The following is a 26213-nucleotide window of genomic DNA, read 5'->3' as shown; positions in this document are numbered from 1 at the left end:
TGAGCTTGGTGACATTTAATCGAGGGAAATGAAAGAACAGCCCAGAAGTCGAAATGAAACAGGCCAGATGTATCAACGTTAAAGTAGAATAGAATCTGCAGTTGTAAACCTATAATCTAGCATTTCAGTGAAGTGTGGAAATGCAACGGTACACAAAAACATGGGGGAGAAGGGCGGGGGTGTTCAATCGCTCCGTAACCGGGTCGTGCCTACAGCCAACAATAATTTTAGGCCCAAAGATGGGGGAGGGGGTGTCACAACTCCCCGGAACAGGACTCTTGCGCGCATCATCTCGTTCACGCCTCCATTTCAAGCCCCAGACCCACTTTGTGACCTCCGCCGTGAATGTTATTCCCGTCCAGCACAGCAGACATTGACAGTTTCACTCCTGGGAATGCGAGACAAGAAAAAACGCCAAACCAATCGTTAGGAAATTAACGATTATGCCATCTCCGGTAAATGAACAATGAATAACAAAATGTTTTTTCTTAACCATTTCAATTACCAAGGCACAGCCACCTGTACACTGTATAACATCAGTTCACGTCATCCCCTCACAATTGAAGCATGAACTGTACGATTTCACAAAATCAAACAGCCGTTGCTATGCACGCGGAAAGGAGGAGACCCCGGCCTTCCGCAAGGAGGAGACCCTGCCTTCCGCAAGGAGGAGACCCTGCCTTCCGCAAGGAGGAGACCCTGCCTTCCGCAAGGAGGAGACCCTGCCTTCCGCAAGGAGGAGACCCTGCCTTCCGCAAGGAGGAGACCCTGCCTTCCGCAAGGAGGAGACCCTGCCTTCCGCAAGGAGGAGAACCTGCCTTCCGCAAGGAGGAGAACCTGCCTTCCGCAAGGAGGAGAACCTGCCTTCCGCAAGGAGGAGAACCTGCCTTCCGCAAGGAGGAGAACCTGCCTTCCGCAAGGAGGAGAACCTGCCTTCCGCAAGGAGGAGAACCTGCCTTCCGCAAGGAGGAGAACCTGCCTTCCGCAAGGAGGAGAACCTGCCTTCCGCAAGGAGGAGAACCTGCCTTCCGCAAGGAGGAGAACCTGCCTTCCGCAAGGAGGAGAACCTGCCTTCCGCAAGGAGGAGAACCTGCCTTCCGCAAGGAGGAGAACCTGCCTTCCGCAAGGAGGAGAACCTGCCTTCCGCAAGGAGGAGAACCTGCCTTCCGCAAGGAGGAGAACCTGCCTTCCGCAAGGAGGAGAACCTGCCTTCCGCAAGGAGGAGAACCTGCCTTCCGCAAGGAGGAGACCCTGCCTTCCGCAAGGAGGAGACCCTGCCTTCCGCAAGGAGCGGACCCTGCCTTCCGCAAGGAGCGGACCCTGCCTTCCGCAAGGAGCGGACCCTGCCTTCCGCAAGGAGGGGACCCTGCCTTCCGCAAGGAGGGGACCCTGCCTTCCGCAAGGAGGGGACCCTGCCTTCCGCAAGGAGGGGACCCTGCCTTCCGCAAGGAGGGGACCCTGCCTTCCGCAAGGAGCAGACCCTGCCTTCCGCAAGGAGCAGACCCTGCCTTCCGCAAGGAGCAGACCCTGCCTTCCGCAAGGAGCAGACCCTGCCTTCCGCAAGGAGGAGAAGACCCTGCCTTCCGCAAGGAGGGGACCCTGCCTTCCGCAAGGAGGGGACCCTGCCTTCCGCAAGGAGGGGACCCTGCCTTCCGCAAGGAGGGGACCCTGCCTTCCGCAAGGAGGGGACCCTGCCTTCCGCAAGGAGGGGACCCTGCCTTCCGCAAGGAGGGGACCCTGCCTTCCGCAAGGAGGGGACCCTGCCTTCCGCAAGGAGACCCTGCCTTCCGCAAGGAGGAGACCCTGCCTTCCGCAAGGAGGAGACCCTGCCTTCCGCAAGGAGGAGACCCTGCCTTAAAGGCCAGTAAAGTGTCCTGTGCGTTGCTTTCCCACTTCTCAGCAAGTAGAATGGTTTGCTGGTCTCGTATTGGCACAACACCCCAGAATGGCCAATCATCACCATGTAATGCAAGTTGCTCGGGCTGAATGCAAGCCAGAAAAGGAACATCGTGCAAATGCGAAGAAATGAAACAATAAAAACCGAATCACTTACCATCTCTTAGCTTTTGCGTGTAGCCAAGGCCAATAAGGCTTGAATTGTTCACTTTAGCCTGCAACACAAAAACACATGTGCTTGTACCTTTTTATTTCATCATAAACAGGAACCTTCAACTCGGATGAGGATCGCCGCAATGCAAAAGCATCGTTGCTAAGAAACCTAGATATTACTCACACTGACGGAAGAGTGACAGTCCAGCTGGTACTTGGCTCCGATACCAAAGCGTGTTGTATTGCTGCCTGCGGTCCAAGCCAGGTCCACCGCGGTTTCCAAGTTGTTGTTCACCTTCTGGTAGATCGAGCCTCCAAACTCTGTGCCGTCATTACTTTGATGGACAAAACCACAGAGATGCGTCAGGCCTGGAAAATCCATCTCGCCCGCAACGGCACTCACCCCACATTCAGACCGGACACTCACACGTTGGTGTGCAGCTGGAAATCCCCGGTCTTGTAGCCGATGGCAAAATTGCTACGCGTCAGCTTCGATTTGGACGTGTCAAAGGACATCTGGTAACCGACGAGCCAGCCTTCGTAGCCCACGACGGACACCCCGTGTACCCTAGGCCCGGCGAAGTCCAGGTCTACGTCGCAGCCCAAGTTAATGTAATCCCGCTTGTATAAGGTCTTCAGCTTTCCACTCTTCTTTCTACCAGCACACAAAGTACAGTATGTCCAAGTCACACTATGTCCACCACCTCCCTCCCCCCAACCTCCACAAATTTCATGGAACCATCGATCATTACAATTACCGACCCCACATTGTACTCACCCCGTGTTCGGAGCAAACGTCGTGTCCAAAGTAAGCTTGAGGCCCTTGGTGAGCTGTCAAGATAAAAGGGGGGTGCACGTTAAACGATGCATCGGTATTTAAACAGGAAAAAAAGAAAAGAAAAAAGAAGTTGGCAAACTTTTGAGGCATCATCCACATTTAACAACTTGTGGTATCGTTTGTGTGTTCCCGTCCGATTACATGACAAATGATGCTGGGAATCCCAGGTAGTGTGTGGATTCGGCTCATTCCACAAGGTCCTTGCAATTCAAGTAGAAGTACAATTATGTAACCTCCCACAAACCAAATAGTAAAATTCACATTTCCACAACGCGATGCGAGTTTATCGCAGAACACCGACGGAAAATAATAATTAGCTAAGGGCATCCCAACGTGCTTGCCATTTACATTTCCCATCATGCATGTCTTCATCCAATACCATCGCTACTGACCATTCACGGTTACTCTCGGCAAATCACCAAGCCTGCCATGCTCACAGGAGGCACTCCCGCAAGGTACAAAGTCCATTCATTGGTAGTGACCCGTTGGGGGAGTTGGGTAGCACGTGCCTGTTCACGCGGGCCTTGCACAGGCCCACATGGTCAGGAATTTACATTTTTGGCGAGATCATAGTTCTCGAACTCTTTTGATGTGCAAAGGCAAGCCCATTTCTCTCTGGTACCTTTTCAAGTATTTTCGGCTTCTTTCACAAGCTTTTTAAATTTGACCTGGTGTCTACGCACATTACAAACAACCAGCGTGTTTATTTGATCCGAAAGGGTCTTCCTCCTCGATCGGAAAGCTCATAGGTAGCGCACTTGCAATTAAACCAACTAGTGGGGTCACCCGTGGGAATGCCACGGGCATGGAGGTGCATCGTTTTTTTTTGTATACTGAATCGAGGCTCGTGAAAGAGCTAACATTTATTTCACAAAGAAATCAACCAGACAAACAAAATATATAAAAAGAGGGAGCGGAAGACAAGATGGGGAGAGAAGGGGAAGCACACAAACACAACATTTGAGAGCAGGGAGATCGTTGCGATCGGCGCAGCCGTTTTTGCGGTACCCGGGACAATAACGTTGGGTGGGAGTCCAAACCTGAAAATGCTGGAGACCAAAGCTGAAATTGGAAAAACAATATAGCCTATTTTACTCCAGGGGGTCCCAGGATTACCCACCCAAAATTTCGTTGCGATCGGTTCAGCCGTTTTTGTTGTGGTACCTGGGAATGGCTGGACGGACATTTGGTGAATTATAGTAAGATGGGGGTTTGAGTCCCAACCTGAATACAAACTGGTGTTTCACAGCTATGACATTACATCAACGAGTGTGCAGTCCTTCAAATGAGACTTCACGGTAGTCACTCTTTCGACTGGTCTACATGACGACAGTAGAAGGTCCTACAGCACTTTTTCAAAAGCAGTAGGCCAAAGTGTTCTGGGACCTTGGTCAATGTGCATTTTGTTATATTTGTTCAAGCAATGGCCACTGTGGCAGCTTTGGCAGCTTTGGCTCTGGAGACACGACCTGCTGTGGGCTACCTGACACCACTACAACATGGAGTCTCATGGGTCTTACACCCTCAATACACATCCCCCTCTAGTGGCCATAGCATACATCTTTACGATTGTAAAGTGCAAACAACCTCCCCTCCCACGAGGCCATTTGCAAGGCCGCCCCCCATCGACCCCCCGCTCCCCTGCCCCCCTAGACCCCCCGCTCCCCTCCCACTCCCGCATACCTTGTCCTCGAGCGAAACCTCCGTGCTCAGAGTGTTGTCGGTGCTCCACTTTTCGGTGAACACAAGGCCATGCTCACACCAGTTGTATTTGGTCTCCAGGCTCGCATTGACCTTCCCAGTTTCCAACGCCGACGAACCCTTGGTGGAAAACTCCTGCAGCCAAAGGAAAGTTCATTTAATCAATACGCTCGAGTTACTCTACATAATGTTTGCTCCAGCTACGAAATATGTAACCATTGGACGTCAATGTAATATTACAAATCCACACGTACGTGTAGAAGCGAATGGAACAAGTCCGTAAAAACCAGATATATTTAATAAACCGATCGTAATCAACCATTCCTTAAAAATTTGGTCAAACAAAATGGACCGTTCGAGAATGGTTCTTCTTCCTCCTGTAACGTTTGCCCCGTCAAGTCTATGAGGTAAAGAAGCCGTTTAAAGAGCGTTTGCACATTCCTGGCAAAACCACAGTGTTTAAGAGGAAAACCCAAAGGGCCCACGGCTGCACTACATTCAGGAATTGGCTGTGCAAATCCATCAAATCGGGGTAGTTCTTGGTCGCCATTTATTCCGACGATTATGATCTGATCGCCATGTCTTGCAACGGCCTGGAGAATCAAGCGAAATTAAGCTAAGTACTGTGTAAGAATTTTTTTAAATGTCTGTAAACCATCGAGAGACCATGGAAAACTCGTTTACGTTATTATCATACTACATATATATATATATACATGCAGATTTATCTCTTCCATACACTCGTAAACCAGTGGACAGAATGAGTTTAAACCTGGTGGTTTGAGTTTTAGGTTGAGTTTTAGCGGGTATTAAAAAGAATCATAACCCAGGGGGATATTCAAATGTTCATCTTATCGAATCACCTGGTGGAAGACACCATTACAAGTTTATATCAAAAGTGAGAGCACTGACCCTTCCTTAAGGAAGGGTAAGTTGCTAGTAAGTGTAATCATGTTCTCCTATGGGGGGAGTAAAGGGGGAGGAGGGGTGATCGTTTGCAATATAGTCTTCCTTTTCAAATCAGGACCGCACACACTTGGCTGTCAGGGGTTAGGAATGACTGATTGATAAAATAAAATAAAACCCACAAGTGAAACCTTTTTTTCTCTTTACATAAAAGTCAAGGCTCATGGAAGATCTCAGTTGAAACTTCAACAGCACTCGGTAGAGCGCACAAGTGAAACCTTTTTTTCTCTTTACATAAAAGTCAAGGCTCATGGAAGATCTCAGTTGAAACTTCAACAGCACTCGGTAGAGCGCACACCTCCACCAGGCTGAACAGTTTACGGTTTCTATCCCAATGATAGGTCGGATCTGGATTCGGACCTGAACCAAAATCTAATCGGCTTGTTCTCGTCACCGAACCAAGTCGTCCACCAAGTTTAGTCATAACCTGTCCATAACTTTTTTAAATATCATGTTATTTATCGCTTTTCGCCCGATCTCTCAATGGTGAAGAATCACTTTAAAAATTCAAGTAGCCAGATGCGGATCTTCACCAAACTGGAATCATTTCGTCCATGTCACATACGCTACCTCCACCAAATTTCGTCCGAATCCGTCCACAACTTTTTGATACATCTTGCTCACAAACAGACAAACAGACAGGGGTGAAAACATAACCTCCATCCATCTTCAGTGGCGGAGGTAAAAAGATGCTTAAATTTGGAACAAATTACCTGGAGCGGTGGGTCGCTAAGCTGCGGCTGGAGGCAATACAGGTGCAGGCTTGCGGACGGGCGTGCCTTCCTTCAAGGTACCAGCATCACGATCTTGGTAGAGCAAGTTTGGTACAGCTCATTGCCCAGGATTCACATTTGTCACCCACCTTGTGTCTGGGCCCTTCCCAATCTGTCAAATGACCAACATTTAAGGTACCAAGTACTAAGCAAGTTCCACTGACCATCTCGAGATGAGTCAGTTCACGGTCGGTCGCCTCAGGGGCACGGTAGGTGTGACGTGATCTACTCACAAAGCAAATTCACAGACTAGTGTTATGGATTCATCACTTCCACCTATGTTGATTATTTACTTGTAGGCTTTTTAGTTTCAGCGAATTTTGTTGTTTAGATTTTTGTGTGTGATGGAGATGACTTCAGTGAAAGGTAAAAATAAATGTTTGCAGAGGAAAAAGGAAAACGCAGCAAAGAAACGGAAGGAGGAGGAGGAGGAGGAGGAGGAGGAGGAGAACGGCCATGAGAGATACAACCGTGAATCGCATCAAGGCTGCGAGCGAACTTTTTTTTGGATATTGCTCGGACTTTTTTGACATTGGCCGCGAATGAGTTGAGGCTTCCCAGGGGAGGGATTGCCCACGACATAGTCCTATATTGTGAGTGCAATTAAACCTGCGTCTCAGGGTTTATTACCAAGTGTGAGTTGTCGTTGGAGAAATCAAGCACCTCCATTACAGGCCTATACGCCATTTTGTCCTCGAAAAAGAAGAGGCTGTCCGCTTGGTGCATCTTGTCGTGTCGTTGGGATTTCCATATCAACCTCACCGTGTGGAGTGCTGTTGGTTTACATATCGGCTCAATTCTCATATCGACCTCTCACCTCGCAACTCCTCGTTCGTCGTCGTGCCGATACCTGGCTATTTTGTTCTCATCGTTCTGCACGACCTCGATCGTCAACCAGCGTGGAGATCCTTACACGGACTTTTGAGAATGTTACATCCCACTCACGTTTGGCGTATCGTGAGTTCATTGCTTTGAGAGCATTGGGGAATGATGGTACCATCATATGTATTGTTCATGTGATGCAAGTGACATTTTCATTGTACTTTCTTTAATAGTATTATTGTGTATGTGAGAGTTGTTAAGACTATTACCTGTTTTGTTCTACAATTGCATTGGTGTGGTTTTACCATGGTTTATTAGCAAATGCAAAATAACAAATCTTTCTGCCGTGTTCCCGCTCCAGACTCTGAGGTGCACCATAACCGGGGTTTGGGGAGGTAATACGTAATACGTAACACTAGATTAAACTTCAAAACTGCCACGTTTGACTCGCACCACAAAAATCGGACCCAATGAAAACACTACATACTTTATTCGGAGGAGAACTGCATCAATATCCATTTTGGTAAAGATATTTGGACAAGAACCAACTGTCGGGATCTATACTACATGAAAGCCATTTGTGAGTTTGTGTCAGAAATTTTCTCAGACGGCTGAATGGATTTTCGTCAAACTTTGAGGTTCGTCAATGAGTGTCGGGGAGTGATTTTGGCAAAAATAAATACATAAATAAACGAGCGCAGTGTAAAAAATAAATAATTCAAAAAGTTCGATATATATATCCCGGTGTGTGTGTGTGTATATATATATATATATATATATATATATATATATATATATATATATATATATATATATATATATATATATATATATATATATATATATATATATATGTCCCGGTGTTTACCCCGGTTTAGAATAGGTACACCGTATCCCTGCGTGTCGTAAGAGGTGACTAAAAGGGTTGGCGTCAGGAAGGGCATCCGGCCATAAAAACATTGCCTCAAAAAGAGAAATGACAATTACAACTAGATATGGGCAGGGTACAGCCCAAAGTACCCCGTGGGGGACCCCACTCCTTCTCGTCAAAACTCAAGGTGGGGAACCCGATCAAAGCAAGGATGGAAATCACTCCATTTATGACGAAAGGTCTGATGCCTGACGTGGAGATCGGTTTCTGAGGTTTGGGACATGGAATGTAGGGACAATGACAGGGAGATCAGGAGAAGTCGTGGAAGTATTGGTCAGAAGAAGAGTGGACATATGTTGTGTGCAGGAGACAAGATGGAAGGGAAGTGGTGTGAGAATGGTGGAGGGTAGGCAGGGACAGAAATACAAGTTTGTGTGGCAAGGGTGCCCAGAAGGCGTGAATGGTGTTGGTGTCCTGTTTTCTGAGGAGTTTGTAGACAGTGTGGTGAGTGTGACGAGAGTAAGTGAAAGGTTGATGATGGTGAAAATGATGATTGGAAAGCTCTTGGTGAACGTCATCTCGGGATATGCTCCGCAGGTTGGTCGGAGCGATAATAATAATACATTTATTTTATATGGCGCTTTTCAAGAAGCCAAAAGACGCTTTGACAGAGTACAAAAAAACAAGTGCAAAAAGACAAAAATCAATAGGTAAATAATCAAAGCAAAAGGAAGGAGAAGGAGAAGAGATAGTCAGGGGTTAAATGCTGTGGGTTAAATGTTGAATGCAGTGTTGAACAGGTGGGTCTTGAGTGTGTCTTGAATGTGGTGAGTGAGGAGGAGTCTCTGATGGTGTGAGGTAGTGAGTTCCAGAGGGTGGGAGCAGCGATGGAGAAGGCCCTGTCCCCCCAGGAAATGAATTTGGTCCGGATGGGGGGGGGGGGGGGGGGGGTCAGGAGGTTGGTACCAGCAGAGCGGAGGTTGCGGGTGGGAGTGTGTCTGGAGAGGAGGTCAGTCAGGTAGGATGGGGCCAGGTTATGGAGGGCTTTGTAGGTCAAGAGGAGGATTTTGTACTGGATTCTCTGGGGATGGGGAGCCAGTGAAGCTTGTAAAGGACTGGGGTGATGTGGTCACGGGTCCGGGAATGGGTGAGTAGACAGGCAGCGGAGTTCTGAATGTATTGGAGTTTATTGGTGATTATTGAGGGTGAACCATAGAGGAGGCTGTTGCAGTAGTCCAGACGGGAGGTGATGAAGGCATGGATGAGGGTTTCTGCAGCCGTGGAGGAGAGGGATGGACGGAGACGGGCGATGTTTTTCAGGTGAAAGAAGGCCGTCTTTGTGATGTTTTTAGTGTATTTGTCGAAGGAGAGGGTTTGGTCAAAGATGATGCCAAGATTCCGGATGTGAGGGGAGGTGGATACTGGGAAACCGTCGATGTTGAGGGCAAAGTTATGGTGGATTTGGTGAGCGTTTTTGGGCCAATGATGATTATTTCAGATTTATCATAGTTAAGTTTGAGGAAGTTGATTTGAAGCCAGGATTTTATTTCAGTGATGCAGTATGTCAGGATAGAGTGGGTGGCGGTGGAGATGGACTTGGTGGAGATGAAAAGCTGGATGTCATCGGCGAAGCAGTGGAATTGGAGACCATGACGGCGGATTAAGTGACCAAGGGGGGACAGGTACAGGATGAAGAGGAGGGGGCCAAGAACTGAACCTTGGGGGACACCTTGGGGGACGGGAGCAGTGGGGGATTTGCAGTTATTGATGGAGATGAACTGGCGTCTGTCGGAGAGGTATGATTGGATCCAAGAGAGGGCAGTGCCGGTAATGTTAAACGTGGTTTCAAGTCGGGTGAGGAGGATGGTGTGATTGATGGTGTCAAAGGCGGCGCTGAGGTCGAGGAGGATGAGAATGTTGAGGTTGCCAGCGTCAGAGGAGAGGAGAAGGTCGTTGGTGATTTTGAGGAGAGCAGTTTCAGTACTGTGGTTGGAGCGGAATCCGGATTGGAATGTTTCATACAGGTTATTGGCAGAGAGGTGATGTTTGAGTTGAGTGGCTACAGCGCGTTCCAAAACTTTTGACAGAAAGGGTAGGTTGGAGATGGGTCTGAAGTTATTTAAGGTGTCAGGGTTGAGTCCAGGTTTTTTCAGAATGGGGGTAACAGCAGCAATTTTGAGGGATGGTGGGACAATGCCTGTAGACAGGAAGGAGTTTATTGTTGCAGTGATAAGTGGAGAGAGAGCAGGAAGGGAGGCCTTGACAAAGCTGGAGGGGATGGGGTCAATGCAGATGGCAGTTTTCATTCCTATGAGGAGTTCAGAGAGGTCAGTAGGGGAGACTGGGGAGAATTGAGACAGGGGTTGGCAGGATAAGGGGGGGCAGGTGGTTTGAGGGGGAGCGGGTGCGGTGGTGGTTAAGCTGTTGTAGATGTTGTCAATTTTGCATTGTAAGAATGAAAGGAAGGAGATGCAGTTGTCTACTGTGAATGACTGGGTGGTGGTGTTCAGGGGGCTGAGGAGTTTGTTTATTGTAGAGAAGAGTGCTTTTGGGTTTCCGGAGCCAGAGTGGATAATTTGAGAGTAGTAGGCGGAGCGGGCGCGGGAGAGGGCATCTTTGTAGTGTTGTAGGTGGTCCTTGTAGGCTTGGGAGTGAATTGTGAGACCTGTTTTATTGCGGAGTCTTTCAAGTTGGCGAGCACGAGTTTTCATCAGGCGGAGTTCAGGGGTAAACCAGGGAGCAGAATGGGTGAAAGAAACTGTTTTCGTTTTTATAGGTGCAAGCTGGTCAAGGCAGGAGAGAGTGTGGTTGTTGTAGTCAGTGAGGTCAGAAGGGGTGTGGAGGTCAACCAAGGGAGAAGTGGACATTTTTTCAGAGGGTGGATTTGAATGAGGTAGGTGAAAGCGTTTAGCTTACGGAAGTTGATAGTGCGATAATGCCTTGGTGCTGGGGTGGGGATGTTGATGGTCATCGTGATGGCTAAGTGGTCAGAGAGGGTGAGGTCAGAGCCAGAGAGATGGTGCAAAATTAATCCAGTAGAACAGACAAGGTCCAGAATGTGACCACGGTTATGGGTAGGAAAGTTGACATGTTGAGTGAGGTTAAAGCAGGTGAGTAAATCAGTGACGTCAGTGGTTATTGTGGAGTCAGTGGAGTCCATGTGGATATTGAAATCACTGAGGAGGATTTTTGGGGGAGAGGGAACAGAGCTGGGTCAGAAAGTAGGAGAAGTCAGACAGGAATGATGGGTGTGGTTTGGGAGGGTGGTAGACGACAGCCATGACTGACTGCGTGTGACCAGAGAGCATGCTTAAAAACGTCATAACTCTGAAACCATGTGACGCATGACATCATGCTCGCTGACTTTTTTGTTTGTCGTGGGTATGTGATTCTACCTGCAAAGTTTGGCCTCGATCTGTTCAGCCGTTGCAGAGAAAAAGGGGTTCACGAAAAACAATATGGCGGCCGAACCACATGACCCATGACGTCATAATTACCATTAAAATATTCTACAGACCGAGCCCCCCCTACGGTGAAAATTTGATCTCAATCGGTCCAATTATTGCAGAGAAAATGGTTTTTAAAGGAAATTAAAACTTAAAATGGCACCGAGTTAAGGAGCATCAGAATTATCAGAATTACCAAAGTTCAAAGTGCCATAACTTTGTCAAAAATGATCGAAACGTCAAAGTTCGAACTTGATCTCTAACTTATCATGAGGAAACCATGTACCAAGTTTGAAATCATTAGCATTAAGAGTTTAGAAAAAAAAGTCCGGAAAACTGTTCTTTGCGTGACGGACTGACTGAGACAGACAGACGGAGGGACGGCGTGCAAACCTATAGTCCCCTCCGGTGTACACCGGAAAGGGCCTAATAAAAACCCAAATTGATTTCTTCAAAATGCCAACAGGATTTGAACATGACTGGCCACACCGGGTACTCTTGCTAGTTTAAAACAAAATTATTAAAATAAGTTGGAATAATTCACCAAGAGAGAATGGTGTCCTCAGTACCACGATGAAAGGGTAATAAATAATATCCTCCTGAACACGACATCAATCATCATCGGAAAGATCAGTTAGCTGTATTGCCATAAAACTTGTATCAATGCGCATTTTACCCACAATTCAAAGAGTTTGGGGGTGATGAGTTCCATCATACTAAATTACACAATTTGGTGCGTGTCTGACCACGATACATTCGGTCGTTACTTATCCAATCTCAACCAAACTTGACAGAAAGACTAACGGTCACATGATGGAGGTTGCAGCGATTTCATTTGCCACCACCCCTTCCCTAAGGGGGTTGTTAAGATAGCTTATTATGGCGTTTTTACAAGGGCGCTTTCGATAATAGCATAATATTGATTTTATTACAAACTAAAACTAGAAAGCATCTGAAAATGCAAAGGCCGTCCACTTTGTATTCAGATGTCTTCTTCTGTATGCCAAGCATGACGAAAACAGCTAAAGAAAAAACAAAATGGAAATTGACGATGTTATGCAGCCTTGACCCTTAAACTTTATTTTAAAAAAAATAAAAAATAAATAGAACGCCACTCTTCACCACTGCGACGTTGACAGATACCGTATGCCCACATTATTACATCATTATACAACCTTGAATCAAGTTTGATTTAAATCCCTGAAGCTGTTCTCAAGTATGACATTTTTACCTGACATTTGATCTTTGATGCCAAAACCCAATCAGTTCATCTTTGCATTATATATATATATATATATATATATATATATATATATATATATATATAGTTACGGTTTTTAGAACCTTCACTTTGTAAATTTTAGTAAATGTTCCCTTATAAATGATCCCCTGTAAATATCCCCATTATTTGGCTTTATTAAAGATCGCACCCGAGTTCGTCCATGTCGAGCACCATAGGACCTCTCTGTAGTTATCTCATTAGTATGTGTTTTAGTTAAGGATCTGTTCCCAATAGTTGAATCTGCGTTGCATTAATCAAATAAGATAGGCCCCTTCAATTTCCCCAATCATCTCCCGCTCTTCAAAATGCAGTAGCGGTAGGGCAGCGTTCGCTGCCGTTTGTCTTGGTTTGTTTGATGGCCCAAAGCCGCCATTGAACATGCTGTCTCAGGCCGAGGAAAAAAGGGGGCGGGACACAAGAACAAGGTGTAGCACGTCAACACCATCAGAGGTGGAGCCAGCGAGCCCTCACCGGCCAACCAGGGCCGAGGTGAGCCGACCAGTAGGCGTGCCATAGGAGCCGGCGGCTGGATACAAGAACACCCTATAAAAGCGGCTGCGAGGGACTGCTTCATCAGAAGAGGAGAGATGAGTGCGTCGGCAGATGAGTGTGAAGGTCCGAAGTACAAGGTACCAGAGGAGAACACGCTGAATCGTAAGGCAGGAGAGTGGGTCCGTTGACCACGACAATATCGCCATATATTCACATTGTCCGACCGCGTGAAACCATACGTGCAGCTGCCGCCGGGTTTCGCCTCAAGCCCGGAGCGTGGACCGGAGCGTGGACTGGAGCGGACCTCGACGCTGTGCATCTGCCCGGACCTTCCTGCCCTGCCATCGGCTTGGACCTTCTCCCCCTTCCAGGCATTCCCTTCCTGCCAGTCCCTATTCGTGTGAGTCTGTTTGTTCTGTTCGGGGCGTATGATATAATATAAGGCTGTTTTAAGGCTGCCCTGTGTACCTGCTTCTTCCTCTCCTTGTAAATGCCCTTCTTTTGTTTCCTCTTCATTTCGTGTACATAATTAATAACTATCTGTTCTTCCTTTACTTTGGTTTCTTCTTTCCCCAATCGCTTTAGTCCCTTCCCAATTGAGTACCTGTGGCACGATTCGGCCAACGCTCGGAGTCGGGTTTAGTCCTTTGTTAACGGCCCGAGTCGCAGCTCGCTTCGCTCGGCGCATCCAATCACGCTGCGGCCCGGGTGGGAGTATCTCCTCGCTTACGGCCGGTGGTGGTAATTAGGTAGTGGGGCGGATTGGGCTGACAACCCTACTCACCACCGACCGGAAGTGACGTCATACTTCCAGGACCGGCGGACGGCCAGCTCAACAGGACAAGGGGATTAAAGGGCCACAGACAGAAAATCATGTTTGGTTTAATTAATAGATATTGCTTCACTTAACACTTAATCATCCTTTTTTTTGAATAAATATCACTCGATTGGCCCCCGCCACCCAAAAAACGGCGATTTGATTGCTCATGTGACTGGCTACATCAGAGGGAATTTTTGTTGCTGCTGGTAGTTTTTAATAATGATTTTGACTATCAGAAGATTCTTGGTCAGGCAGTTACCATTGCGTGCTGAGAAACCTTTCCCTCGATTACATCACACAGGTGACATCATGAATGAACATCACGATTTTAGGGGCGGGACTCCACTACGTTATTATTACGAAAACGATACTACTGAAACGATACACAACTGTATTAAGCAACCTGGGCTTAATTTGTCCAAAGCGGTCCAAAGGGTAGGCATAAAGCCTAAGGCCTATACGTACCGTTTTGTTACAAGAGATGTAACGCCGATGCTTTCGATATTTGATGGTCATTTTAACAATCAGATTTTTGTGATTCACACTGAATGAAAAAACGTAAAGGTAGAGCATGGCGATTGTGATATGACAGGTTCGACGATATGCTCGGCCTGAACGACATTGGAATTAAAAGGCTGGAGTGTGGAGAGTCAGCTGCCATACTGCCGTAATCACATCACCCTGTCATGTGACCAGATCCTCAGCTCTGATTGGTATACCTTTGAGGGGACATACACATACATACAAACACTGTTCTAGACGGCTTTGCCCTATGGGCTACGCCATAAAAAACAAAACAATAGAAGACACTGGACTCACCACTCCACTGTTCGTCTTGGTTTTCAAATCAAGTTTGATAAAACCGAATCCTGCAATAAAAGTCAAACAAAATTACAATTCCAAATGAGAAACAAAAACAAAAACACCTACAAAGCACAGTTTGGGGGTTTGTATGTGTTTTGTGTAGACACTAGTCCTTATTAAAGACCTTCCCATTGTACAGCAAACCTTGGTCTCCGAGGGACCATCGGATGCACCAGAATAACTACATCATACAAAGGAAAAAACAAAACAAATAGAACTGCACTCCGAGTCGACCGATATGCCTCTGCCCACATTATATATACATGTACCAAGTTTGAGTTAAATCCCGACAGCTGTTCTCAAGTATCACATTTTTACCTGACATGACTTCTGACCTCTCATAACAATTTTATCGGTTCATCTTTGCATCATAATACATACTTAATACCAAGTTTGGTCAAAATCCCATCACTGGTTCACAAGTCAGCTCTGCTACAGAATGTTTACCTTATAGGCCACCTCACCTTTGACCTCATAATCGAATCCATTAGTCTCTAGATTACACAATAAAAGGGTGTGTATGTATGTATGTATATGCGTGTTTGTATGTATGTATGTATGTATATGCGTGTTTGTATGTATGTATGTATGTATGTATGTGTGTGTGTGTGCATGTATGTGTGTGTGCATGTATGTGTGTGTGCATGTGCATGTATATGTGTGTGTGCATGTATATGTGTGTGTGCATGTATATGTGTGTGTGCATGTATATATATATATGTGTGTATGTATGTATGTGTGTGCATGTATGTATGTGTGTGCATGTATGTATGTGTGTGCATGTATGTATGTGTGTGCATGTATGTATGTGTGTGCATGTATGTATGTGTGTGCATGTATGTATGTGTGTGCGTGCATGTATGTGTGTGCGTGTGCATGTATATGTGTGTGTGCATGTATATGTGTGTGTGCATGTATATGTGTGTGTGCATGTATGTGTGTATGTATGTGTGTATGTATGTGTGTGTGTGTGTGTGTGTGTGTATGTATATGTGTATGTATGTGTGTGTGTGTATATGTGTGTGACTGTATATGTGTGTGTGTGCATGTATATGTGTGTGTGTGCATGTATATGTGTGTGTGTGCATGTATATGTGTGTGTGTGCATGTATATGTGTGTGTGTGTATGTATATGTGTGTATGTATATGTGTGTATGTATATGTGTGTATGTATATGTGTGTATGTATATGTGTGTATGTATATGTGTGTATGTATATGTGTGTATGTATATGTGTGTATGTATATGTGTGTATGTATATGTGTGTATGTATGCATGCATGTATATATGTATGTATGAATGAATGAATATATGTGTGTGTGTGTGTGTGTGTGTGTATATATATATATATATGTGTGTGTGTATGTGTATGCATTATGTATGCATTTTGTGTGTGTATGTATGTATATGTGCGCACGTATGTATGTACATGTGCATACATGTGTGCATGTTCATGATAGTTGTTTTTGCCTGCTATCCCCACATGTGGGTGGGTCTCAGGAGATGGAGCGGAGATCTACTGGGTCTCAAATTATCCACCTACGTTTGCGTGTGCTTATACATCATAGATTTTTTTTTAAATACCAATCCCATCCCAAAAGGATAATATTATCGCCCCCTCCACTTTTCTAAACTCGTGCTTCCCCCTATGGTGAATGCTCCTGTGTCCTCTGGTGTGTATTATTATCCCCTGTTGTACCGAGTCAGAAACGGGGGCTTATGGATTGGGTCTCATCTGTCCATCCATCCATCCATCCGCAACCATATCTGACATGTATGGACAGAATTTGTTCATATTTGGCAAAGACAATACATTACTGTATACAATATGGACATTTTGTTTTGCGATGCAATGCAATCAAAGATGGCCAACTGGCGGCCATTTTAGTTGTAAAAAATAACAACCCGATGTTGAACATGTCCTCGACCATTTCTCGGACATGCATTTACCGATGTTGCACACTTAGCATACTTAGCGCACATAATGAATGATGGCTTACATGTGCACGTCATTTTCTTTCGAGACCAGATCCAAGATGGCCGACTGGCGCACATTTTGTTACTTAAACGTGTCCTCAACTATTTCTTGAACATGCATGGTCCGATTTTGTTCAAACTTGGCACAAATACATTACATCAGAATTTACATATGCAGAAGATTTTGTTTTGTAATCTCAAAGATGGCCGACTAACAAGCCTTTAGCTTCGTACAGCACAATTAACTAGAGCTTCCAGGGAAGCAGAACTCAACTGAACTGACTGGACAACTTTAAAGTAGGTCGGGTCTCACATGCTAAGTTTGATGAAAATTCGTCAATATATGTGGACGCTAGATTAACGTCATTTCAGAGCTGAAAAAATATGCCGGCCTAGGGCGGCCATTTTGTGACAGATCGGGTTGACATGCGATAGCAACCTACCTTGTGTGGTAACGGTTAAACATTCTAAGTTTGATCAAAATCTGTTAATATTTGTGGACACTAGTGTTAACGTCGTTTTCATGACCAAAAACAAAATGGTCGCCTACATCCGCCATTTTTCAACGGATCGGGCTGAAATGTAATACCAACCTGGTCCTTGGGGTAAGGTTGGTGTTGGCTTAGCGGTTTTTTTTTTTGTATACAATATCGAGGCTCGTGAAAGAGCGAACATTAATCACATGAACACACAGAAAGACAAACCGACACATAAAACATATAACATAGGGAGCGGTAGACAAGATGGGGAGAGAGGGGGAAGGACACAAACACAACATTTGAGAGCAGGGACCGAGAGACATTCTCCGTCATGTTCCCTGTTAGGGTGCCGGCTTGGGATCTTAGGATCCTGGGTTCGAATCACGGTCGATCGCTGAATTAACGCCAGGGGGGGTGACAGCCTGTCATCCTTCCGAGGTCGGCAAATTGAGTACCAGCTTGCTGGGATGAATGATCACGGTGTGTACCCCGATTTAGAATAGGTACACCGTATCCGTGCGCATCGTAAGAGCGTGACCAAGGGTTGGCGTCAGGAAGGGCATCCGGCCATAAAACATTGCCTCAAACAGGGAACCATGATCGTCATGGGGCCCGCAAGGCTAACTCTAGCATGGGGCCCGCTCTAGCGGGGAAAATGGCCTTAAAACGATCATTCATTCATTCCTTGGGGTAAGGATGCTGCATGTCAAGTTTGATCAGAATCGGTTGATATTTGTGGACGCTGAAGTGTTAACGTCGAAAAGTTAACGGACGACAGACGCCGGAGGGTTCAGTATGTGATGAACTCAACTGGACGGTAGTCCAGTTGAGTTAAAAAACCACGGGGGCTATAACATTTCATGCCTTTTTCTACTTGTTTTGTCAAGGGTGTATTCTCCGTTTTTGTATTCTCTGTTATACAAAAACAGTATTCTCCGTTTTTGTCACCGTTATCACGATGGCTCCAAGTATTCTTCAGGACCTCACAGGCTCATTTTACGGACGATTTGATTTCTGTTTTCATAGTCGCTGAGAACGATAAAGGCCTCGGTTAAACAAATTTGCTGCCAATCGGTTCAGTTTTGACTGCAGTATAGCGACATGTGGTGAGGCTTCTCCCCCCCCCCCTCTTTCCCCTACATCCCCCCTTTTTCTCTCGCAACTTCCCCCCTTTTTCCCTTTCCCAAGGGGCAACTCCCCTCACAGAGTGACATGTGACGAGGTGTTTGCGTCTGTCTCTCCCTGTCTGTCACACAGAACAATGGTGATGACAGTGACATGAGTTTCGACTAATCACCCGTGTCACAGTCATGACAAGACGGTAGTCAATGCAGTGTATTGGACCGCTAGTGTCACCTACAGAGATTTGACGAAGGATTTAAGGCGATCCACCTAACAAGAGAGCGCTGTGACTGGGCTGTCCAACTTTAATTTACTTGGATATGTGAGCTATAAATTTGTCACACACAAGATTAGAATGTACCCTGTTTATATGTGCACGCGTGTCAAGTGTCAAGTTAATCCCAAGCATTTACAACAGGATGGAACGTGCTGGGCAGGTGCCCAGGCAAGTACCAGATACTCACCATAGCCCTTGCTAAAGATGTCCCGTGCAGCTTTTCCCAGGTCAGCGTATGCTGGAGGCGTTGCCATTGTCTCTGAAAAGCAAACAACAATGAAACAACTTAAAACTACAGAGTACAAGACAACATGTGGCTCAAGTTTCAATTGCCCTCCTACATTATTTGTCGTTTTCTTTGTATGCAGAGGCAAAGCTCGTGGAAGAGCTATAAGACTTAATGGATCAGGACGTTACAGTAAAAAAAAGGAAGAGCGGAGGGACGGGGGACAACAGCAGCAGGGTTGAAGCAGGAAAGCATGGGCAGAAAAGGATTCTAGGGGTGGACAAGATGGATACACACTCAGGAGGGGAAACTGGATATTTGTAAAGGACAAGACGGTAGGGAGCGGGGGGGGGATGGGTCGACTGGGGTGTAAATGGTTTTGGATGGCGGATTTGAGATGTTGGTGAACAGCTTTACAATCAAATAAATATTAACACCCGAGCAACATGCCCGAAGATCAAACCCGGGCCCATTTGTTTAAAAAAAAAAAAAAAAAAATTTAAAAAACCGTCAGAGGGCAAATGGCGGGCCAAATAAAAAGGAAAAAAACCTCCAAACAAATAAACAAATAAATAAATAAATAAATTAACTACTGGAGATGGGAGATGGAGGGGAAAAGCATCAATGAAGTTTCAAAAACGCCACCACCATAAGGAATGGCAGGATCTAGGGAGGACCGTGATGAGCCGGGTCATTTAAAATATCTAAGCTTGTACAGCAGAGCAGGTTCTGCACCGTCGTATGGTAGGAAACCATGAGCCAATCACCAGACAGCGAGTGGTTACGTGAGGCAGGGGCCATGAGCTATTCTTGTGGAGGCGACGAGCACACGACGAAGGTGACCCCGCGAGGCCTGGCGCAGCGCTTCTACAACGGCTAAACTGAATGGACCGCAGCAGCGCTTGCCATGTCGAACCATGACCGACGACAATCACACAGAAAGAAAATAATGATAATAAAAGCCACAAAGGTTTCCCTAGTGCCAGATGAGCTGCGACACGCACCACCGGATCATGCAATTCTAGGCCTCAGCCATCGTCGGAGAATGACGTGTCAGAAGAGGGGAGTGAGGGGAGGGAAGAGGGGGTGAGAATACACTGCACAAAGCCAACATGTGCTGAGCTTGCTCAGGTCCCCCGACGGACTGTGTCTGTCTCAATAGATTCCCATCCAATCGGTGTGCCCTCTCCTGCCGCAAACTCCCATAATTAAATGGAAAAACGGTGAAATGCTGCTCCCTTTAGGGTGAGCAAATGAAGACAAGCGAGGAAGGAGATGAGGCAAAAGGGAGAATGGGGAAAAGAACATGGCATATGTAGACGGGCAAATACCTGGGGGGGGAAGAGATCACTGGCTCGGCCGACACGTTTGCATGCGTACACCGTTACTTGAACAACACCTTCCCTGCATTCACCAGGAGACCTCAAAGACCTGTCTGCAAACTAGAAACCTCACCAAGCTGGGCTCAGCCATGTGTGCCTACTTCCTCATATTCTGACAAACCACACCCAAAAACACACCCATGGTGCACATCGATCAAAAGGGATTTGCCTATAGCCGAGTGAAGGAGAGAAGGAGAGAAGCGTTTAGGTCATGGGTACATGGAACACCATTGGGTGGCGTAAGATGGTCATTGTTGCAGGTGCGCACACATGGCAAGATGAAGTTGGTCAGTGGATGCCCACAAGATGTTTGAAGCATAAAACTATGTCCAACCAATGGGGCCCAGCCCTACACAAAACCAGCGAATCAAAAGGTACTTAGAATAGGAATGACGAAACTGCAGTGGCATGATGGGTCTGAATGTGCAAATGTGGATGGAAGTCTGGCTTCCTTGTACATGTCGAGAGAAGGACAGACAGGCAAACCCAGCACACCTTGATTAATATACCCCCCCCCCCCCAAAAAAAATAATTCCCCCATGCACCCCGCATTCTAATTCCCATCGATACCCCGATCTGCCTCTTCGCAGACTTCAGTTTTGTGGCAGTGCTGACAATGCACCAGGACCTCAAACCAAACCACAGACGTCTACTTTTCGCCCATAGTCGTGATAAACGAGTGAAGGAGGGTCTAACGTCCACCCCCCCCCCCTTTCTCCCTCCACCCCCCCCCCTTCCCATGCCTCCTCCCCCCAAGCCCTCTCCCTTCCACACATCTCCCTGCTCTCAAATGTTGTGTTTGTGTGCTTCACCTTCTCTCCCCATCTTGTTTTCCACTCCCGCTTTTTATATATTTTGTTTGTCTGTTTGATTTGTTTGTGAAGTAAATGTTAGCTCTTTCACGAGCCTCGATTCAGTATACAAAAAAAAAAAAAAAAAACGTCTTCATAGTCACGAGAACTACATCGATAGCTTTTGTCGTGCGTTCACATCGAAATAACAGACGGTTGGAGAAACATGCTCTGGAGATGCGATCTCGATTGGTCGACCAAAACACCAAACTGGAGCACACCACGTGAAGCAATCCAACGACGCAATCCTTCAAGGTCAAAAGAAAAGTAAGAAAACACATGGGCCTTCACAAAGCACCGCGCATTAGGGTGGCAGGAGCCGAGCGATTCGCTTTGTACGCATTTCATCGAGAATAGGCCACTGCCTCGCGAGGAACAGAATAATCAGGGATCCTTTACAACGGCGGAAAGGTGTCGCCAGCCCGGTGCGGGACACCTGCACACCAACGAGGAAACGGGCAGAAACCCACGTGTTCACGCCTTGTTCGGCCTCAGGATGCCACCAATTTACCCTTTTAAGCAAAGGAAACCCTTATGCTTTACAAATGAATAGCCCCGAGTGGGCTGACGGGAATCTCTTGAGGTTGTAGTTCAGACCTCTGCCGATTTGGGGGGGACCCCTGGAACTCCCAGACACAAAATTGGGGAAAAACAAACAAACCGAAGACCGAGCAATCTTGAGGACCATCGAGTAGAAGGGTTGTGTATGGGTTTCTGAAAATAAAAAATAAAAATAAATGAACTAAATAAATAAATAGAAAAAGAGGGCCTGAGCCAATCTTCTACTTTCAATAGGACGGGAGAGCCATGGAACAATCGCATTAAGGATTTAATAATTGAACCCAACAAACAACAACAACATTGCGACGCAAGGAATGAAGCACCACCCACTGGAATACCGAGACGTCATCCAACATTTCCAAAAATCTACTTTGGACTGGGACGAACGGAACTCGTCCTTTTGCTGGTTAAAGCCGGACATCTTGTATAGCTCCTAACAACCACCCTTCAACGCAGGTGGAACCACTAGATCGTGGAACCTCACACAAGGTGTTATATGGGGGTTCACCTGTCGCAATACAGGGTTTCCTCGTCCGAGCCAGGTATCACATCTTCCTGGTCCAGCATTCTCTGCTGCAAGTAGAACGAGGGGGAGAGAAAGACCGTGCACCTCTCAGGGTCTCTCGCCACTACACCCGCGATTAAGACCGTAACATTGAGCACCACTACAACAACCAGAACCTTCGAGATTGTACAAGTTCGAAGATGTGTGCAGTACAACACAACTCCATTGGTGTATTATATCGGATTAGGCCCAAGGTGCGATTACGCTGCAATTCATGCTTGAAGACCCATGCACAAGATGAAATTTTCATAGCATCAGCCGATCAGCTCGCTCGGTGATGGTGCCACGAGTGACCATGTGCAACCAAAAGCCATGCTCGTTTTTGTGCTAAGTTATCCATCAACGATTCATCATCAATCCTCGTGGCGTGTCCCTCTCACTGGGTAGATGGAGATGTGTGACGGGTCATGCTCAGGGCGGCACAGCAAGGTCGTGTAATTGGTCCATTTACCTTCCTAATTATTCAAGACATAACTCAACGCAGCCAATTGATGTCAAAGCTGTTTGGTATCAATAACACTCAGCTGTCAGATTCAAAACCAATTCAATTGTGTGTGTACAGTGTGTCGAGTCCGTACATGGCACTTCAACCTCCACGCAGGACAGACTTCATTTTTACATAAATGGGCCCCAATTCCTGAAATAATAACATCTAATACATCGGAGCCCAGTTCAAATCATGGGCCATCGGCTTCGGATGAAAACACCGGAGACAGCAACCTGCACACAAAGTCAAAGGTAGCGGCTCCGATTACTGTGACCTCGGTGTCTCCAGGATTGATCTCAACTTACACTGAAAAATACAACAAAGAGGAACATGCACTTCAAAAAACAAAGGACAAAATCGTTTGAACAATAATTGCGAGCGGAGAAAGTCAACATGAGCTGCGAGGAACCGAGCTCGAATTTCAGCTCGTACGGGATCCGGCAATGTCATGTCACCGGTTCGGAAAGATCTCGTATCTTGGCTCCTCGATTGGTCCAAAGCAGACTCCATCCATCTTGGGCCCCATGACGTCACAATGTTTCATACATTGGAATACAAGGGAAGATGCACTCAGGTGCACAAGTTCACCATCTTGCCCATCATGTACTGAGATCTCGCTACCGTATGAAATAGTACCTGCCAATGACAACTGACATTCTCAGCGCGTCAGTTATGAATGACAGTCTGGACGAGGTTTTCGTCATCATCAGACCAGGGTCCATGGCCTGAGAGTAAAGAAGAGATAAGATAGGGGGGCTTTCAGGCAGGTAGGATAAGATAGGTGAGGCAGGTAGGGGGGCTTTCAATCAGAGTAGTTAATGCATGGAAAGGTCTCGCTGGAAAGGTAGTGGCTGTAGATAGTAGATAGGTTGGAATTGGAGTTAGGTAGGTACCTGGAAGGTATCTTGGCAGGGCTTTGAGGTAGTAACACCTACCAGTACCCCTTCCCTCTTCCCAAACGATTTATTTAATTCGGTGCTGGTGTAGCACAGGAATGATGGGCCGAATGGCCGCCTACATAATCACACCAACCGCACACGCCGTGGTTAACCCGTCAAGCTCCAGTGGAAGCTGTTAGCCCAGAGAGATCATTTTACACGTGCCCCAATCGGCCAATGCCACCATGAAGGCGTGCGAGCACCCGCACGATCACTTAGCCACGCCCACCCCAAGATCACGCATGCGCTGTGCCGAGAAAGAGAGACATCAAAAAAAAAAGGTGTGGAAATATCAAATGGGTGCGAGAAAAAAATTACGAAGGTGAATCAATAAATGTACAAAAGATTAACGGATCATCGATAAACACCGGCATTGTGTGTGCATCGAACGCAGACACAAATGACAGAAAATGGGACCAAGCAGTAGCACGCACGGCGCACGACACCCGGACAGGACGTACGAACTCGACGCACGGCACCAAGATAGGACGTGCGAACTCGCCGCACGATGCGGTACACGACGCGACACACCTGAAAGCAACCGTTCTTCACGGGGTATGATCCCGCTCCGCGTGCTCCGAGTCAGGCTGGCTGAAGGACAGGACGTCTTGTCTTGACGTCACAAGAAGGACCCGTTGGACTGTTCGTGGCGCCTGTGGTTATTTTTGGCGCGGGCGGGGCTCACTTCCGCTAAGGATGATCATCACCGCCATCCGGACGTTTTATTTGGTTATTTCACTTTTTTTTTTTTTTTTCTTTGGTTCATGTATTTGATATTTATCCTTTTTCCTGGGCACATTGCATTTATTTAGATATATATATATCAGTCACTATGCGACCTTCATATCATCAGTGGAGAACCGCCAGCAAGGTGTCCCATACAGCTGCTGCTGCACCTTGCTGGGAGCGATACGTGCATACGTGCACGTGCATGGCGATGACGTCATGTTGTCCGCTCATTAGGTTGGAGAACCAGATTACAGATACCATTATATATATATATATATATTTAATTTATTTATATATATAATTATTTTATTTTTTTTACATTTTAAAATATTTATTTATATATTATTTTACATTTATTTATTTGTATTAATAAAATGTATATTTATTTATATTTATATATTAGTGGATGCAGCTCTACTTTATGAAAATGGAACATTGTAACGATAATAACCCACTTCCGTTGTAGTTGTTTCTCGACATTATCTATCTGGACAATTTGTTTAATTCAAGAACGCCATGTCTATCCTTCTAATTCTTAATAATCTCGTGTTTTCTTCATGATTGCATTTGGCAACATCATCGATATAACCCATAAAACAACAACTTCTGCTGTGGTAGTTCTTGGTGCTCTCTGGACATTTTGTATTTCTATCAATTTAATATTTATCCTTTTCCCCCTCTTAGCAATATTTTGTTTTCCTTTTTTAATGTCTTTGTATGTGGCCCAACCACTAAGCGCTATTATGTGGAGGAACTACTGGCCGATGAGAGTGCGTTTGCTGATGAGGCCACGCAGCCGCCATCTTGGGACTCCCAACCGAAAGGCCCATAGTAATCAATGTGGACAAACTATAACAGATTAGCAGGTTTTTAAATAAACTGAGTTTTTTTTTCTAATGGTATGGTGAGTACCAAGATGGCGGCCGGTGATCAGTTTTTTTTCTTCAGTAAACCGGTGATCCAGTTATATTTAGATCAGTGAGCCCAACGTCGTCCCTAATGTATCATTAAACAACAACGACTATTCCCTCCTCCTCCCCCCCCCCCCCCCGCCCCCACAATCTTGCCAACCCGGACGAAAGCCACTACCCTGTATTTAATCTGGTAGCTGCTCATCAGGGTTGAGGTTGAATACAACTTACCTGTTTTAACGAGTTCTGCGCAAATATCAAACTGATGCTCATGAACCTTTGGCTCCACCAATGTCAACCCAACGTACGTTTGAGTAACCGGCTGGAACTCTAAGATCTCAATGTAGTGTCTTGAACACAGTGATCATGTGACCCCGTGTTCATGTGACCCCGTCATAATATGACCCCGTGTTCATGTGACCCCGTGATAATATGAACCCATGATCATGTGACCCCGTGATAATATGAACCCATGATCATGTGACCCCGTGATAATATGACCCCGTGTTCATGTGACCCCGTGATAATATGAACCCGTGATAATAAGACCCAGTGATTATGTGACCCCATGATAACGTGACCCCATGATAACGTGACCCCGTGATTATGTGACTCGTGATATGACCCCGTGATAATATGACCCCGTGTTCATTTGACCCCGTGATAATATGAACCCATGATAATAAGACCCAGTGATTATGTGACCCCGTGATAACGTGACCCCGTGATTATGTGACTCGTGATGTGACCCTATAATATGACCCAGTGATTATTTGACCAAGTCA

The 26213-nt window shown here is 46.2% G+C and overlaps 1 protein-coding gene across 2 annotated transcripts; it reads right to left on the bottom strand.

Moving 5' to 3' along the window:
* LOC137427515 (non-selective voltage-gated ion channel VDAC2) lies at window positions 1-24503 on the bottom strand. 2 transcript variants are annotated; one of them, XM_078778075.1, is made up of 9 exons: window positions 24320-24503; window positions 18966-19037; window positions 14880-14929; window positions 4571-4723; window positions 2828-2880; window positions 2477-2704; window positions 2234-2384; window positions 2054-2111; window positions 1-388 (listed from the first exon to the last, which is right to left on the bottom strand). In XM_078778075.1, exons 2-9 carry the CDS (start codon window positions 19030-19032, stop codon window positions 297-299), a joined length of 852 nt encoding a protein of 283 aa, XP_078634201.1. In that variant the 5' UTR covers window positions 19033-19037; window positions 24320-24503; the 3' UTR covers window positions 1-296. The 2 variants fall into 2 exon arrangements, with proteins under 2 accessions (XP_078634201.1, XP_078634202.1); XM_078778076.1 differs by lacking the exon at window positions 24320-24503 and adding an exon at window positions 20009-20156.
* Between the last annotated feature and the right edge of the window lie 1710 nt (window positions 24504-26213).

Source organism: Myxine glutinosa, chromosome 5 (assembly GCF_964187855.1).
Source record: "Myxine glutinosa chromosome 5, kmMyxGlut1.1, whole genome shotgun sequence".
In the NCBI taxonomy this organism is placed as follows: domain Eukaryota; kingdom Metazoa; phylum Chordata; class Myxini; order Myxiniformes; family Myxinidae; genus Myxine; species Myxine glutinosa.
This window is presented reverse-complemented; position numbering and strand designations above follow the sequence as displayed.